Raw genomic sequence first — 15608 nt, forward strand, 5'->3', positions numbered from 1 at the left:
CCACCAGCAGATTCCTGAGAGCTGTGTGAAGGGGGATATGTCTCTTCCCGCCAATCAGCTGTCAGAGTTCACTTCACTAAGCTATGCAGAGTGTAACTTAAGCTCTCGGTCACCTTTTTTTTATGACAGCTCAGATAAGCTTCTAAATGTTGGACTTTAAATGGATGTAGAGAATAGAAGGCTGCAACTAAACATGTACAACTTATATAGGAGGATTTTTTCATCTCTGTGTATCACCTAAGGTAGTCCCTTCATCAAAATAACTTCTCCTCCAATCAAGTCAAAGCTACTTAGTTAAAAAAAAAAAAAACACATTTCCTCTCTACAACATTAACTCCATTACTTACCTGAAATTAAGTATGTCCTACAAGGTGCAGGCAGCTGGATTCTGTAGAAAACTTCATAGGGCTGCGTCGTCCTCTTAATGTAATGAAGAGATACTTCATTATAAGTAATGTAACTAAAGCTGTAGAGTTTTAGCTAAACTTCAGCTTTGAGCAGAGAAAACTCTGCACGCTGCACACCACTATCTGTATTTTATGAATAAGACATAAATTGCAATTCACAGTGTGAAGTAACATTGTGATGTCCAGTGCAGAGTAGATAACAGTATACACAGGCCCCTTAGTGTCTGAAAAAGTTGGTCTGTTTATCCCCTGGTGCTTTATATGCGGCCCCTGGGGCAGACACTGTGTTTCCCTATTGACTTGTTATAGTAGGGATTTCTAGCAGCCTTATGTAATATGTCCTCAGTCGATTCGAAACTGTCTCCTAAAGCATGTCCTCAGTCACCAACAACTTCTATAGCATGTCCACAGTCTCTGACCATCTCTCGTATCATGGCCACAATCTCTGACCATCTCCTGTATTTTATTCACAACCTCAAAATAATCTCTATAGGTTTCGAAATAGTCTTTGTCTATTTCCCGTTGTGTACCTGTTGTCTCTGATAATGAATATTTACTGAATTTTATGTGTGGCATTTTGGTGATGTTTGGGGCCACACTTAAGATCCCCATACCAAGAAAGTTGACCACCACTGATTTAGCATATAGCTTACTAGTAGAGAAGTGTCCAATTTAAAATTAAATCTGATGTGTTCAAAATTTGTGATCCCAATGCTTTGTTGTGGGAGTTTTGCTGTATCAAGTTCTTTGTAACCATAATGCTCTACCTAGGCTTTAAAATTAGGTCATCTTGCTCACAAGGACCAATAAGAGGGCTTTTGGATAAACCAGATCCCTCACTATAAAAGGGTCACAGTAGCCATATTCACAATGTGCTTTAAAAATAAAGAAACACTGTGCACCCACAACTAGGTTTGGCCTAAAGAAAAAGTGGCAACCCTAACCACAACCCCCTGCCATAGGTGTAACACAATCCCCTGCCATAGGTGTACCACAACCCCCTGCCATTTTCCTATATAATATTTTTTTTTAATGGTTAAAAAAAAGGAAAGCTGTGGAAATACAAAGAAGGTGTTTTTCTACACTAGAAATTCAAGCGTATCATTTCAAAGGCGCTTGAGAAACAAAAAATAACAGCGGGATGATTTTATGGGTAGATTGAAAATGGAAAAGGCTTAGACACATGGCAGGTGTTTTGTTACACTACAAATAAAACCATACTGTCCCAGGGACACTTCAGGATACAATTGACCAGCAGCAAGTTAGCAGTTACACATATTTAGGTAGACTAGTCCAAACTGTGCAAACACAAACAAGGCAAGTGTGTTTTTGTGCGGTAACACTTGTGTTACCCCCACACGCTGCATTGCTGCATTGTAACACACTACTACTCATTGTGGGGCTCTGCATTGGAAAAAATGCTTCATGTCCATTTAATTTTGCCAAATCTAGAGCAACAACAGCCTATCCATTTGAATTGACTGCCTTAACACAATCAACATAACCTGCATTAATGCGCTTGCATTAACCTAATGCACCATAACCGCAGAACATGAATGGTCCCAAAAAAATAATTATTGATTGGTTGCAATGGATTACTTTTTTGTAGATTATGATTGCTCTTTGTACTACATTTACAATACATCTTTTGGATTCTATAGAGATTGCCTTCACTTCTTTAAGCTTGTCGTCATAAATCAGACCCATAATACTTAGAAGCTTCCTAGGTTAGTGAAACGCTTTGCGCTGACCAGGAGATGATGATAAAAATAACAACATATAACTTCTAATCAGTTGCCATGAGCAACACCTTCTTATTTTTGTATTCTCATTATAATAATTCTAAACTCTAGGTATACTGTAAGTCCCGGAATGTTATGTTAATAATAGCCTTCTGTAACCTCCTGCAGAGCTCAGCCTGAGAGAAAAAAGGCCAGCACTAGTGACCAATCGGGTTAACAGCAAATCTGACACGGGACACGCTCACAGGAACAGAGAGCAGAAGGACCAAATGGATCACCTTATTGGGTTGTTGCATGGCTTTGAAGACTAAATCCTGGTATAGACACACTAAAACCAAACAATTTTTGATCTGTGTGTAGCCCTGTCTGTTCAGCAGAAGTCAGTTGTTAGACTGGCTTCTGTTGAATGGTCTTGTTGAAAAAACAGTATTCGATCAGCCACTGCAGTCAATGGCTGCAGTGCTGATCTGTGTATTCTGGGGAGTCAATGGCTGCAGTCAATGGCTGCAGTGCTGATCTGTGTATTCTGGGGAGTCCCTGCTGGCAGAATACAATGGAAGAAAGAGCAGCACCATCGAAGTGCAGCAATAGAGAAACGTTTCATGCAAGGTGTAGAAATACACTCACAGCTGGCAGAATACAATAGCACAGCGGAGGACTTGCGTGGATGTAGGCATGTGAGATTTTATTTTTTTCGCTCAACCCGGTGCTTGAAGAAAAAAAATAAACTCTGCGTATTCCTAGCTTAAGACCACCATTTTGATGTTTGGGGTGTAACATGAAACATGGTTACAGTATGCAGCCCCACATTCCAAAGTGCTATACATTCCCCCTTCCTACTGAATCTGGACTTTTTTCTCTTCAGACTCCTGGCATTTCAAGAATACATTGCAGCTGTACGTGACTCTGCCATTGAGGCACATGGACTTGTAGATCTCAATGAGCCCCAAGCATGGTGACGTCACCATATTTTTAGTCTAATAATACTTCCTGCAGCCCTGTAACATAATGTCTCTACCTCCATATAGACCTGTAGCTGGAGGAATAGTTATAGCTCCCAGCTGTCCCTGATTTTGAGGCACTGTCCCTGATTGTCCCTGTACATCTTTCCTCATTTGTCCCTTGTTTTGGTCTGATCTATATAGTCATATATAAAATGCACTGTTTATCTTTCAAAAAGTGTTTCCCAGTGCTAAATATGTCATCCAATTTCTAAATTGCTGCATTTTTAAATGCCAAAAGCCAATGTAAAGTAATAACAGTGGTAAAAAAAAAGCACTTGTGAGTTTAACCAATCATTTGTTTTGTAAAATTCTGCTTCAAGGGGGTGTGGCAATGGTGTGTCCTATGCCTATATACTTATGCTAATAGGTATCCCTTATCAGGAAGTTGGGACGTATGTATATATAACACTTTGAGGCCCCTTTTACACAGGTTGTCTGATCAGGTCCGCCTGATATTTTCAGGTAGACCTGATCGGACCCTGCAATGTACTCTATGGGGTGGCGGATGTCAGTGGACACATGTCCACTGATACCCTCCGCCATCCGATACAATCCAGTCCGTCAAAAGTAGATGGATGATGGCCATTTTCCAACTGTCTGGAAGATCGGATCGGATGGAACTGGATTTGCGTTCCATTTCCATCCGATTGCCCCATACAGGAGAGTGGGACTCTGTCCATATCTGCTTTGCATAGCGGAGCAGACATGGACCTGTCATTCGCCTGCTCATCGGGGATCAGCGGTGAGATCCTACGCAGATCAAACGGATTCCGCTTAGCGGAGTTTCCCCGTGTGAAAGGGGCCGGAGGCAGTAAAAACTCTCTGGCAGACAGGACGGAGGTGGGACTCATGACAAGGAGATCTTGCACCAGGCTCCACCTATAACTGAAATAACATGTCAGTCCCAATCTGGCTCACTTTGCAACTTACCAGCTTCCTCAAACTCTTTGTTCTGACCATTTGCCTGTTCCTGTGTCTGCGTCAGGCTCTTCTCCAGTATATGGATGTCCTCCACAGGGCAGTTGCATTGTGGGTAGGCAGGATCACAGTGGCACCAACATTCGCCTCCTTGGCACTCCATCCTTCCCTGGGAGTTACAGGAAATATAGGACAATGCAGCCCTCACAAATTTCACTCGTAAGTACTGAGGAAGCAGCGCCTGCAGCCCTGGGAATGAGAAGAGAGACATATTCCCAATTAGAAGCAGAAGGCAATGAATTTTTTCAGAATCCTTATATGTATACATATCAACGCAGAGGCATTCATCTTAATAGAGCCGAAGGGGCATTCATCTCAATATATACCCTGCTGCTCTCAGGCTAGTAATTCTAGGAATAGCGTAAGTGCATCTTCCGCAACCCGAGCTAATTAGCAGGCGCTGTAACTATTATTTATGGGCCTCACCTATTAAAACCAGGTGCACACTTTGTACCTGTTTCTGTCTGCCTGGGAGAGCTATGGAGGAGAACTTGATAGCTTGTCTCCTATTGGCTGAGACCCAGAAACTCTAGTTTAATTACAGCAGCTTGAACATCAATGTCTGATCTAACAAAGGATCCCTGGGAATACAACCTTGGCTCTATTTTAAGCATAAATAATAAATGCAGAAAAAAAAAGTATTTTATTGGTAAACATCTTTGCATACAATAAATTGGATGTGATTGTGCATTCGCGTCAGGTTCACACTTGCCTGCAAGCGCCTCGCTGACAGAGGAGCTAAATTGTACTGTGCCTATTTCCGAGTGCCCAGTGTCGGAATGAGCTAGCATAAAATAAACCCAATGACTTAGAAAAACAACAAAAAAAAAAAAAAAAAAAAAGAGGAAAGTTTTGAGACTTTTGTGCTTTGATGGATTTAAGACAAAGAGGCAGTATTGTATCTGGCACTGCAAACACGAGTAGCGATGCAAGGAGTCCGAGTTCACTAACAGTTTCATTAATTTTTCAGCAAATCTTGTATCCTGACAACACAGTTTGTTCTCTTTTTATTTCACCAGAGAGGTCTATGTTTGGGATCTCAAACAGGCTTTTCTTGTTTAGAAGTCACCTAAAAGCTTCTAGCAGATTATTTCCAGACAAACGGATAATGTGAAGAAAGAGGAGGGGGTCATCTGCTGCGGCAGGCAGGATGAGATTTTGTGCTGGAATGCTGTTTACACATGTTAAAAACTCTTCCTTACCCATGTAGGGTATTACAACAGTTATTTTAATGCCCCCCTCCCCCCTCCCCCCTCCCCCGGCAACATATACCACCCTTTTTTTTTCCTTTTTGTCCCACGCTTGCTTTGTTCTCCATGGTCATGAGCAGATATAAAAGGCAGCCAACTATGGCATTTGTAGTAATCTGAGTCTTTACTCTTGGGCAGGGGTGGGCTACTGCGGCCCTCCAACTTTTGCAGAACTAAGAGTTCCATAATGCCTCTGCCTATGGAAGTAACTATTTTGCCCTGTACACATGATAGGATTTTCCCACAACAAAAACAGATTTTTTACCAAAGGATGTTGGCTCAAACTTGTCTTGCATACACACGGACACACAAATGTTGTCAGAAATTCCGAACGTTGATGTACAACACGTACGTCAAGCCGAGAAAAATGAAGTTCAATAGCCAGTGCGGCTCTTCTGCTTGATTCCGAACATGCGTGGACATTTGTGCGTTGGACTTGTGTACACATGATTGGAATTTCCAACAAAAAGTTTTGTTGTTGGAAAATTTGAGAACCTGCTCTCAAATATTTGTTGGTGGAAATTCTATTCTATTCTTCTATGGAGCATACACGCAGTCGGACTTTCCGACAACAAGTTTACATCCAACATTTGTTGTTGGAAAATCTTATCATGTGTACAGGGCATTATTATTCCCATCATGCCTCTTCCTCTGGGAGTTATGTTTGTAACTGTCAGTCCTGGAATGTCTCATGGGACATGTATTTCCCCAACAGCTGAAGGGCTGCAGTTGCCCACCACTGCTCTTGGGGTCTGTTCACGTGGGTGGCCAGGGGGCAGTAAGGAAAAGAAAAAGGGTATGGGACTTAATAAAAATGCCTCCATCCCCGATAATGGAAATATATAGGAGCAGGTTTTGGGACCATAGCTGCGACAATATAACATAAATAATATAATAACATGATACATCTATAATAATAGCATAAAAAAAACTTTATTGCATAACATAATACATAATAATATGATGGCATATCAATGTAATAGCTCACAGTAGTAGCATCATGAAAAAAAAACGCCAGACTCACTGTAACGTGTCTCCACAGTAAATGGCATAATTGAAATTGGTAGCATCCAAACACGATGTTGGTAATAATCTTAAGGATGTAAAGCAAAGAGCACCTGATAGCTCCATGTGTTTCATGGCTAAAGTGCCACTCAGATGCAGGGTAGGTGTCTATAAAAATGTTAAAAGTAAATAAATTGGATAAGTGTATATATATATATATATATATATATATATATATATATATATATATATATATATATATATATATATATATATTGTGGTAGTACGGAATCTCCAATCCTGGGACCGGGTTTTGGGAACAGGCAGCAGTCTGGCTGGATGATTGCACAGGTGGGTCTTGGGCTTAAAACAAAGCCAACACCATGGTTCTGGGCTCCACCCTCCCGAGGAGTCCAGGCGTGTAAGGGAGAAGAAGTGTGCATGTCTGCACAGGTCGGTCTGTCAGAGCAGACAGAGGGTCCAAGCTTGTGGGCTGAAAAAGAAGCTAGTAAAGAGTGCTGAGGTACTGGGTGTACAGGAACTCTGTTAAAGAGCCAAGAGGGCTGCAGCAGAAGTCTGAGCAGCAGTGCTGCTAAAGAGAGCCAGGTGGCTTGGTATTTTTGGTTCTACGTACATTATTGCTGTGGAAAGCTGAAACCCCTGTGTGGGCAACTATTTTTAATCGGACTTTTCTTTCTTTAATAAAAGTGGGCCTACAAGCCCTTAAAACGGCATATCTGGCGTGGACTCAGCTCACTGGTAAGCTCTACCTTTAAGCTAAAATAACCCCCAAATATTACAAGTGGTGTTCGAATGCGGGCACAAGACGGTGGAATCCGGGTCCTTGCTCTACAGTAAGTTCAAGTCAGGAACTATTGGCTGTGTGTGGAAGTGCAGCCAGGCAAAAGGCATTGCATGTTGCAGGTGGTGTACCTGTGAATGAAAAGTCAAATTTTTTTTTTTTTTTTCTCTTGCTATGAACTGTGTTTGTGTGCATGAGACAGCACAATCAGTGTGTGCAATGTGCAGGTGAGGAAAGCTTGCACGAAGAGAAAAGCAACTTGCTTTAAAAGAGACAGAGCTCTGTGGTTGGAGGGGTTGTTACCGCCCGAACGAGCCCCATACATACCTGATCAGAGTGTATCAAGGAGAAAAAGGGCTGGGGGTTGTCCCTAGCAACCCTGGTGCAATGAGTGCACAGGTGACTGCTGTTATGGAGAGTCCACCAGCATTTGAATCTGCAGTGGATTGGTGCAAGCGGCATTTAGCAGCACTGAACCAAGCTACAGAGGAAAGGAAGCCAACCCTCAGTGCAAGGGGAAAGCCGCTGGATGTCCATAACTGGAAGAGGGCTGTTGTTGCCCCTGGCAAAGCTGATGCAGTTAAAACAGCTATTGTGAAAGATGTGAATGTGTCACAGTATGAGACGGGATCCAGCAGAGAGAAGCCCATGCTATATGCAAGGAGCGAGGCTGATCAAAGGCTGAGGATGAGAGTGGTTGCCCATAGCAACGCAGAGGAAGCCAGTCGGGCTGTCTCTGTACCATGGGCTATGTCTAATAAGGATCGTGGAAAGTGGCTTAAGGAGGAGCCAATTTATCATGTTGGAAAGAGCCAGCAAAGTTCTGCTGGGAGAGTGCGGTCTCCCATGGCAACCGGAGTGAAATTTATGCCTGAAAGGAGCTGCAGTAGAGGTTTGGTTCAGCGTCCCCACAAAGAGGCCTGTGCATTCCGGCCAGCTGGGAATCACCAAGAGAGAATCGCTTTGGGAAAAAATCGTCCAGTACCATGCCTGGAATGTGGCCAGCTGAGGCATGGCAGGTTTTCTTGCCCTAGGTTGTGGAATACGGCTGGAGATAATGTTACTGAGAAAAAAGTTTTGTCTGTAGGCCCAGATTCCGGTGAAAATATGTTTGCAGTCACCCCTAGCAACAAGAAGTTTCCTGTGGTGCCTGCAGGGGGTGCTAAACGGTGGGAGATGCCTGCTGTAGTTTCATCCCATGGCCACCAGGAGGAATTGGCCAGTAAAAGTGCAGCAGAGGACTGGTGCATAAGACGACGTACTCAAATGAAGATGGTGACACCAACTACTGCGGTGGGTAAGACTGTCTTTAATGAAATGATGGCTGGAACTGCTGATTTCATGTATAAAAGGACTGGTTACGAGACTGTCCATGATGATGTGAGAGTGACCCCAGTTAGTGGGGCCACTAAATGTGCACTTGAGAATGACTTTTCCCTATATAGTGGGAATGCAAGGGTTAAAATCCAAATAGAACCTTTGTTGATGTCTAAAAGTGTTGTGTCTAATGACTATCAGGCTCAAGTTGACCATGGGCTAGGACAGCCTACAAATGCAAAAAATGCTATAAGTGTTACTGTTAATGAAAAGTTTAATGCTGTTGGGGAAACTTTTGCTCTGAAAGAACCTGGGGTTATCAAAAATGGGCCGTTGCCTGTAGCAACTGGTGGTAAGACAGCACAGTTGTCCACAGGAATCTCCAGGGAACTTCATGTATTGGAGTCAGAGGTTGCCCTGGACAACTGCGATGTCACTCTGGTGGGACAGAATGGAACTGTACCGTGTAATGGTAATGTGTTAGTGCAAGCTGCTAGTACTAAAAATGTGCAGGTAAATGGTGGATTAACACAACCTGTGAAAAATGCAAAGGTGTGTGAGGCTTATGAAATGCAAGCTGAGAAAGGTGGTGAATATGGTGTATTGCAACCTGTGCTACCACAGTCTGACGTGATTTACAATGACTGGTGTTATGAGTCTGCAACTAAGCCAGTCTGTTCTTATGTGTCTCCTTGGGCAGATGGATCGGTGCTGAGGAGTACCGCAGAAGGGAGTGCACATACAACAGATTGGGATAGTTGGAGCAAAAATCTTATCTCCCTGATAGATAAGGCTTTTATGCACAAAGATAAGGTGGACACGGTTTCTGCTGGGCCAGCAGGAGGGGCTGCAGAACAGCCTGTACCTGAGGGCGCGGTGGCTGCTGCAGGAGTTAACCCTGGTGAGCAGGATGAACCAAATAAGGGCACAGCAGAGACATTGTCCGTGACCCACAAAACTGAGGTTGACATGGAGTGTCAACGTGACGTCACTGGTAATGTTCTGGAGCAGTTCACTGATGCTGAGCCTGAGAAGTTGGGTATGAGTCCAGCAATTGGCAGCGCTCTGGTGGAGCACCAGGCTGTGTTTACCTCCAGCCGGGAGGAGGTTCCGTTAACCATTGCAACTTTTCAAGTCTCAGCAAGTGAGTCTCTCTGCATCCCCAGTGTCATGAAAATCCCCAGGAAGGACTTAGGTCTGGAGTCAAGGGCCTGGTTATTTACCAAAGCATTAAAAGAGATGCTTGAACTTTGGGATGTACAGCCAATCTATACTAGTGTGTCTCCTCCACAGTCTGATGGGCTGGTACTGCGCAGTACCACTAGGTGGAGCACTTTATGGCAGGCTGTACAGAGCAAAGCAAAACAGGACAGGAATGGTTTATTCCTAAATTTGCTACTTTTGTTAAAAGTTGCCGCTACGTATGCTGCTAGATTAGATCCAGAAGAAATATTTGAGACAGACGTTGGAGAAGTTGAAAATAAGCCTAAATTGCCTGTGGTTACACCTCCTAACAGCCAGATGGGAAGCATTTCTGCTGCTATGGTCCAGTGTGGTGCTGGTCAGTTGGTGAAGGGCGTGTATACTGCACCAGTAGAAAAACCACATGAGGTGGAAGGGCCATGTGTGGACCTGAAAGCAACAGAGATCCTGACCAGGGCTCAAACAAAGGTGGTTAAAGAGACTGGGGTCCCCAGTCCAGTGCTTGGTCTAGGTGACAAACCTAATAAGGTCCCCGGGACAGGGGAATGGGCAAGGAGCGTGGATAAAAATACAGATGGCATCAGAATGGGTCAAGTGGTAGGACAGCTGCCTGCAGAGTGGGTGAACCCAGGGGAGGTGGCGTCCTGTGAGGTTCCTGTGGGTGATGGCGGCCCTCTGGTATGTGTGCCCTCTGCGGACTCTGCCCTAGCAAATTTTGAAAAAAAAGGCATTGGTGACATGTGCAACATTGAGAGGTCTAATGTTGGTTTGAATATGTCTGTCAATGATGAACCAAATGTGTTAATGGTACATGATAATGTGGTGTCCAAAGGTACAGGTAAACCTGGTAATCAATTAGTGACTGCTGAGTCAGGTACCAGAAATAAGAGGTGGGTTTCCGTTCTAAACACTATAGAAATAGGCGCCCTACAGTCTCAGAACAGTACTGCTGAGAGAGTTTTGGGGAAACCTGGGAACCTGAAGCATGGAGGCAGAAGGGTTGGTAGAAAGACCAACGGGAACCCATTAAGATTTCAGGAGAGGAAGTGCTTATGGAAATGCACTCGGAAGAAAAGTTGGGAAGGTTGCATTAAAGCTCATAGCAGAGTGACAGTAAGGCTTAGAGGGAGACACCAAAGGAGGCATTGGGTAGAGTTCCCCGTTAGGAGAAGCGAGGTTGGACAGGAGGGTACTTCTGTAAATGGTATCTGGCACAGAGGTGCCAAAAGTAACTTGGGTGTTTCGCCCTCTGGGTCGAAACAAAGGGGGGGGATATGTGGTAGTACGGAATCTCCAATCCTGGGACCGGGTTTTGGAAACAGCCAGCAGTCTGGCTGGATGATTGCACAGGTGGGTCTTGGGCTTAAAACAAAGCCAACACCATGGTTCTGGGCTCCACCCTCCCGAGGAGTCCAGGCGTGTAAGGGAGAAGAAGTGTGCATGTCTGCACAGGTCGGTCTGTCAGAGCAGACAGAGGGTCCAAGCTTGTGGGCTGAAAAAGAAGCTAGTAAAGAGTGCTGAGGTACTGGGTGTACAGGAACTCTGTTAAAGAGCCAAGAGGGCTGCAGCAGAAGTCTGAGCAGCAGTGCTGCTAAAGAGAGCCAGGTGGCTTGGTATTTTTGGTTCTACGTACATTATTGCTGTGGAAAGCTGAAACCCCTGTGTGGGCAACTATTTTGTTATCGGACTTTTCTTTCTTTAATAAAAGTGGGCCTACAAGCCCTTAAAACTGCATATCTGGCGTGGACTCAGCTCACTGGTAAGCTCTACCTTTAAGCTAAAATAACCCCCAAATATTACAATATATATAAGGTCTCCTTGGCTGCATGTCCTAAACTCTGCTCCTATATATTTCCAGGAGGCAGTAAGAGCAAGAAGCTCAGCCACAGTTTTACAGAAGCTCACCTAAAGGAAAAATGCAGCTGCTTAGAGCTGTACACATACTGCAGTCGCAATGCTTTTGGGCACACGTTGCTTTTGGTGAGTTGAAATCACAAAACAAAACAGGCCTAGTACATTGCTATGAGTAAGCACTGATTTCAGTGCTAAACGTGTCAGTATTTTTTTTTGTTCTATGTTACCTTTTGCTGTGGTTCGTGTGATGTAATTTTTACTTGAAAATAAATGCACAAGTTACTACAGATACCATCCGGAGTACGGCTGTCCAGAGTTTTTTCCCTTCTTACCTACAGGCCTAGTACATTATCCTCAATATAAATCTTTAATATGTAAAAAAGGTAAGTATTTTACTCACAAATTGACCCATGTGTCACAGCTTTTCATATAGAAACAGCAGGTTTAGGTCCACGATACCACATATCACATAACAGATCAAAGTTTAGCAACACAGCAGGCTGACATGTTTGGAGGCCTTGCCTCTTCCTGGGTTGGCTCTGAGGAAGAGGCAAGCCTTGAAACGCATCAGCCTGCTGTACTGCCGGAATTTGGCCTGTTATGTGATATGTTGTATCATGGACCTAAAGTTTCTATATGAAAAGCTGTCACGCGTGTGTCAATTTGTGAGTATAACTGTTTACTTATTAAAGATTTATATTGAGGATTATTATTATTATTATTATACAGAATTTAAAATTTTACAACTTGAGGGTAGGCAGTACAAATATGATACACTTTAATACAGTAGGAATCAGAGGGCCCTGCTCCTTAGAGCTTATAATCTAAGAGGGAAAGTCAAGAGAGAAAATAAATGTACAGTTGTTAGGTGGGAGCCATATAGGCTTCTCTGAAGAGATGAGTTTTCAGGGATTGTCTGAAAGTGGATAAAGTAGGAGAAAGTTGGACAGATTGGGGTAGAGCATTCCGGAGGATGGAAGAGGCTCTGGAGAAGTCCTGAAGGGGAGCATGAGATGAGGTACACCCCTCACCTTTTTGTAAATATTTTATAATTTCTTTTCATGTGACAACACTGAAGAAATTACATTTGCCACAATGTAGTGAGTGTCGAGCTTGTATAACAGTATAACTAGGCTGTCCCCTCAAAATGACTCAACAGACAGCCATTAATGTCTAAACCACTGGCAACAAAGGTGAGTACACCTTGTGTCTAAATTGGGCCAAAAGTGTCAATATTTTGTGTGGCCACCATTATTTTCCAGCACTGCCTTAACCCTCTTGGGCATGGAGTTTACCAGTGCTTCACAGGTTGCCACTGGAGTCCTCTTTCACTCCTCCATGGTGACATAATGGAGCTGGTGGATATTAGAGACCTTGCACTCCTCCACTTTCTGTTTGAAGATGCCCCACAGATGGGTTTAGTCTGGAGACATGCTTGGCCAGTCCATTATGTTTACCCTCAGCTTCTTTAGAAAGACAGTGGTCACCATGGAGGTGTGTTTGGGGTCTTTATCATGTTGGAATACTGGCCTGCGGCCCAGTCTCAGAAGGAAGGGGATCATGCTCTGCTTCAGTCATGTCACATGTCACAGTACATGCTGGTATTCATGGTTCCCTCAATGAACTGTAGCTTCCCAGTGCCGGCAGCACTCATGCAGCCCCAGACCATGACACTCCCACCACCATACTTTACTGTAGGCAAGACACACTTGTCTTTGTACTCCTCACCTGGCTGCTGCCACACATGCTTGACACCATCTGAACCAAATAAGTTTATATTGGTCTCATCAGACCACAAGACATGGTTCCCGTAATCCATGTCCTTAGTTTGCTTGTCTTCAGCAGAGTTTTTTAGGGCTTTTTTCAGCATCATCTGCAGCTACAGTCATCACCCTGGTACCATTTTTTAAAGCGGACGGCAGAAGTGAGAGCGAATGCCCCCCCCCCCATTGCCTTCCATCGCTCTTCCCAGGCCTCCCGTCCCACTGGGAGACCCAAGCCACCAGTCGGCGCGTCCGCCGGCTAGGCTGAGACCTGTGCGAAGCCGAATTTGGCTCTGGTCGGGTCTCCGATTGAATATCCCCAAAGCGACATCGTGACTTCACTTCCGGTTTACTCGGCTGCCAATGGTGCTGATTTAAAAAAAATGACAGTATTCAGAATCGCAGTTTTTGGCGATCTGATTACTTTAAAGTGCAAAGGAGGAATTTGGGGTCTTTTAGACCCCCGATCCCTCCATAAAGAGTACCTGTAACCACCTATTAATGTCACAAGGGACATTTATATCCCTTGTGACAGCAATAAAACCAATCAGAATTTTGTAAAAATAAATAAATAAATAATAATAAAAAAAATTATAGTGCCCCCATCCCTGCGTGCTCGTGCAGCAAAGAAAGCACATACACAAGTCACCCTCGCAAATGTAAACGTGTTCAAATCACACATGTGAGGTATAGCCATGATCATCAGAGTGAGAGCAATAATTCTAGTACCAGACTGCCTCAGTAACTTTAACCTGGTAACTGTAAAAAAATTGAAAGCGTCGCCTATGGAGATTTTTAGGTACTGTAGTTTGTCACCATTCCACGAATGTGCACAATTTCAAAGCATGACATGTTGCATATCTATTTACTCGGTGTTACATCATCTTTCACAAAAAAATGGGCTAACTTTACTGTTTAGTTTTTTTTTAAATTCATGAAAGTGTCTTTTCCCCCCAAAAAATGCGTTTGAAAGACTGCTGTGCAAATACCGTGTGACATAAAATATTGCAACAATCACCATGTTATTCCCTAGCATCTCTGCTAAATATATATATATAATGTTTAGGGGTTCTAGGTAATTTTCTAGGAAAAAATATGGATTTTAACTTGTAAGCAACAAATGTCAGAAATACTGTAGGCTTAGGCGTGAAAAGGTTAAAAAGCCACCGCATGAGAAATCAGAAGATCAGTAATGTACAAAGATTCAAACAGCGCATAAATTCCACTGGCGTGCATGATGATATCACTAGCCATAACTTTACCCAACATGTTTTTTGGCCAGTCAAGTCATCTTACACGCCGGCAGGACTCGTGACGGCACTGTTTGAGCGTTTGTACATTGCTGATTTCTCATGTGAGTGGCTTTTCAATGAAAAATATTTAAGCATGTTTTAACCTAGTACACTGTGAGATCTGCCCTTTATTCCTTTTATGCCTCACTTATTACTGATTTGGAGCCTTGCTGAGCCAAGCTAATGGTGAAGAGTGTGTAGCTGTGTGACAGTCAGACGCATTTGATCTTGTTTTTTGTGAGATCTCAATATCCAGGAAGGAGCTTTGCAGCACTTGGGACTCAGATTTAGAGTGCACTTATTGTACGCAGTGGTACACAGTTTCTACTGAGTATCTTTGGATATTATTTCATGGAAGATTATCACAGAAGCATAGGCGTGCGCACAGGGTGTGCGCCTAATCACCCCGTGCTGCGCAGATCCACCCCGCTGCCTGACTGCAGAGAATGGGATTGGGGAATCTCTGTCCTCAGTCCCTTTCTCTGTCTCAGAGGTGAGACTTTAGGTGTCTGTTTAGGCCCTTGATATTTCACTAAAGCCCCCCAAGGTGGCTCCTAAAAAATTGAAAAAAAATAATTATTGTAAAAAAAAAATGTTTAAGATAAGAAAAAAATAAGATTGTAAAAATAATAATAATAATAATAATAATAATAAAAATAAATAAATGAACTACTGACACCTACCTCTCTCTGCCCTACTGTCATTGTCCACTGCTCTACTGACACTGTTCATTGCCCTGCTGCATATATATATATATATATATATACACACACACACACACACACACACACACACACACACACACACACACACACACACACACACACACACACACACACACACACACACATATATACACGTGTGTTTTGAGCTTTGGGCTGCACACCCTAATGAAATAGTATGTGCACACCTATTCACGGAAGCTTTTACTTCAGATTTTTTTTTTGTGTGGTGGACTATTTTTGTAATATTTTTTTTTTCCACCATATGT

The 15608-nt window shown here is 43.3% G+C and overlaps 1 protein-coding gene across 2 annotated transcripts in view; it reads right to left on the minus strand.

The window, feature by feature from the left end:
* The window catches only part of BRINP2 (BMP/retinoic acid inducible neural specific 2), a 485004-nt gene that overhangs the window by 77800 nt on the left and 391596 nt on the right, over positions 1-15608 (minus strand). For both annotated transcript variants that reach the window (XM_077453187.1, XM_077453188.1), the window contains exon 6: positions 4084-4320. In XM_077453187.1, the coding sequence (XP_077309313.1) occupies positions 4084-4320 (237 nt within the window). The remainder of the gene's footprint in view (positions 1-4083; positions 4321-15608) is intronic.

The sequence above is a fragment of the Lithobates pipiens genome, unplaced genomic scaffold, assembly GCF_037356315.1.
Source record: "Lithobates pipiens isolate NorthernLeopardFrog02 unplaced genomic scaffold, aLitPip1_a1.2 Scaffold_23, whole genome shotgun sequence".
Taxonomy (NCBI): domain Eukaryota; kingdom Metazoa; phylum Chordata; class Amphibia; order Anura; family Ranidae; genus Lithobates; species Lithobates pipiens.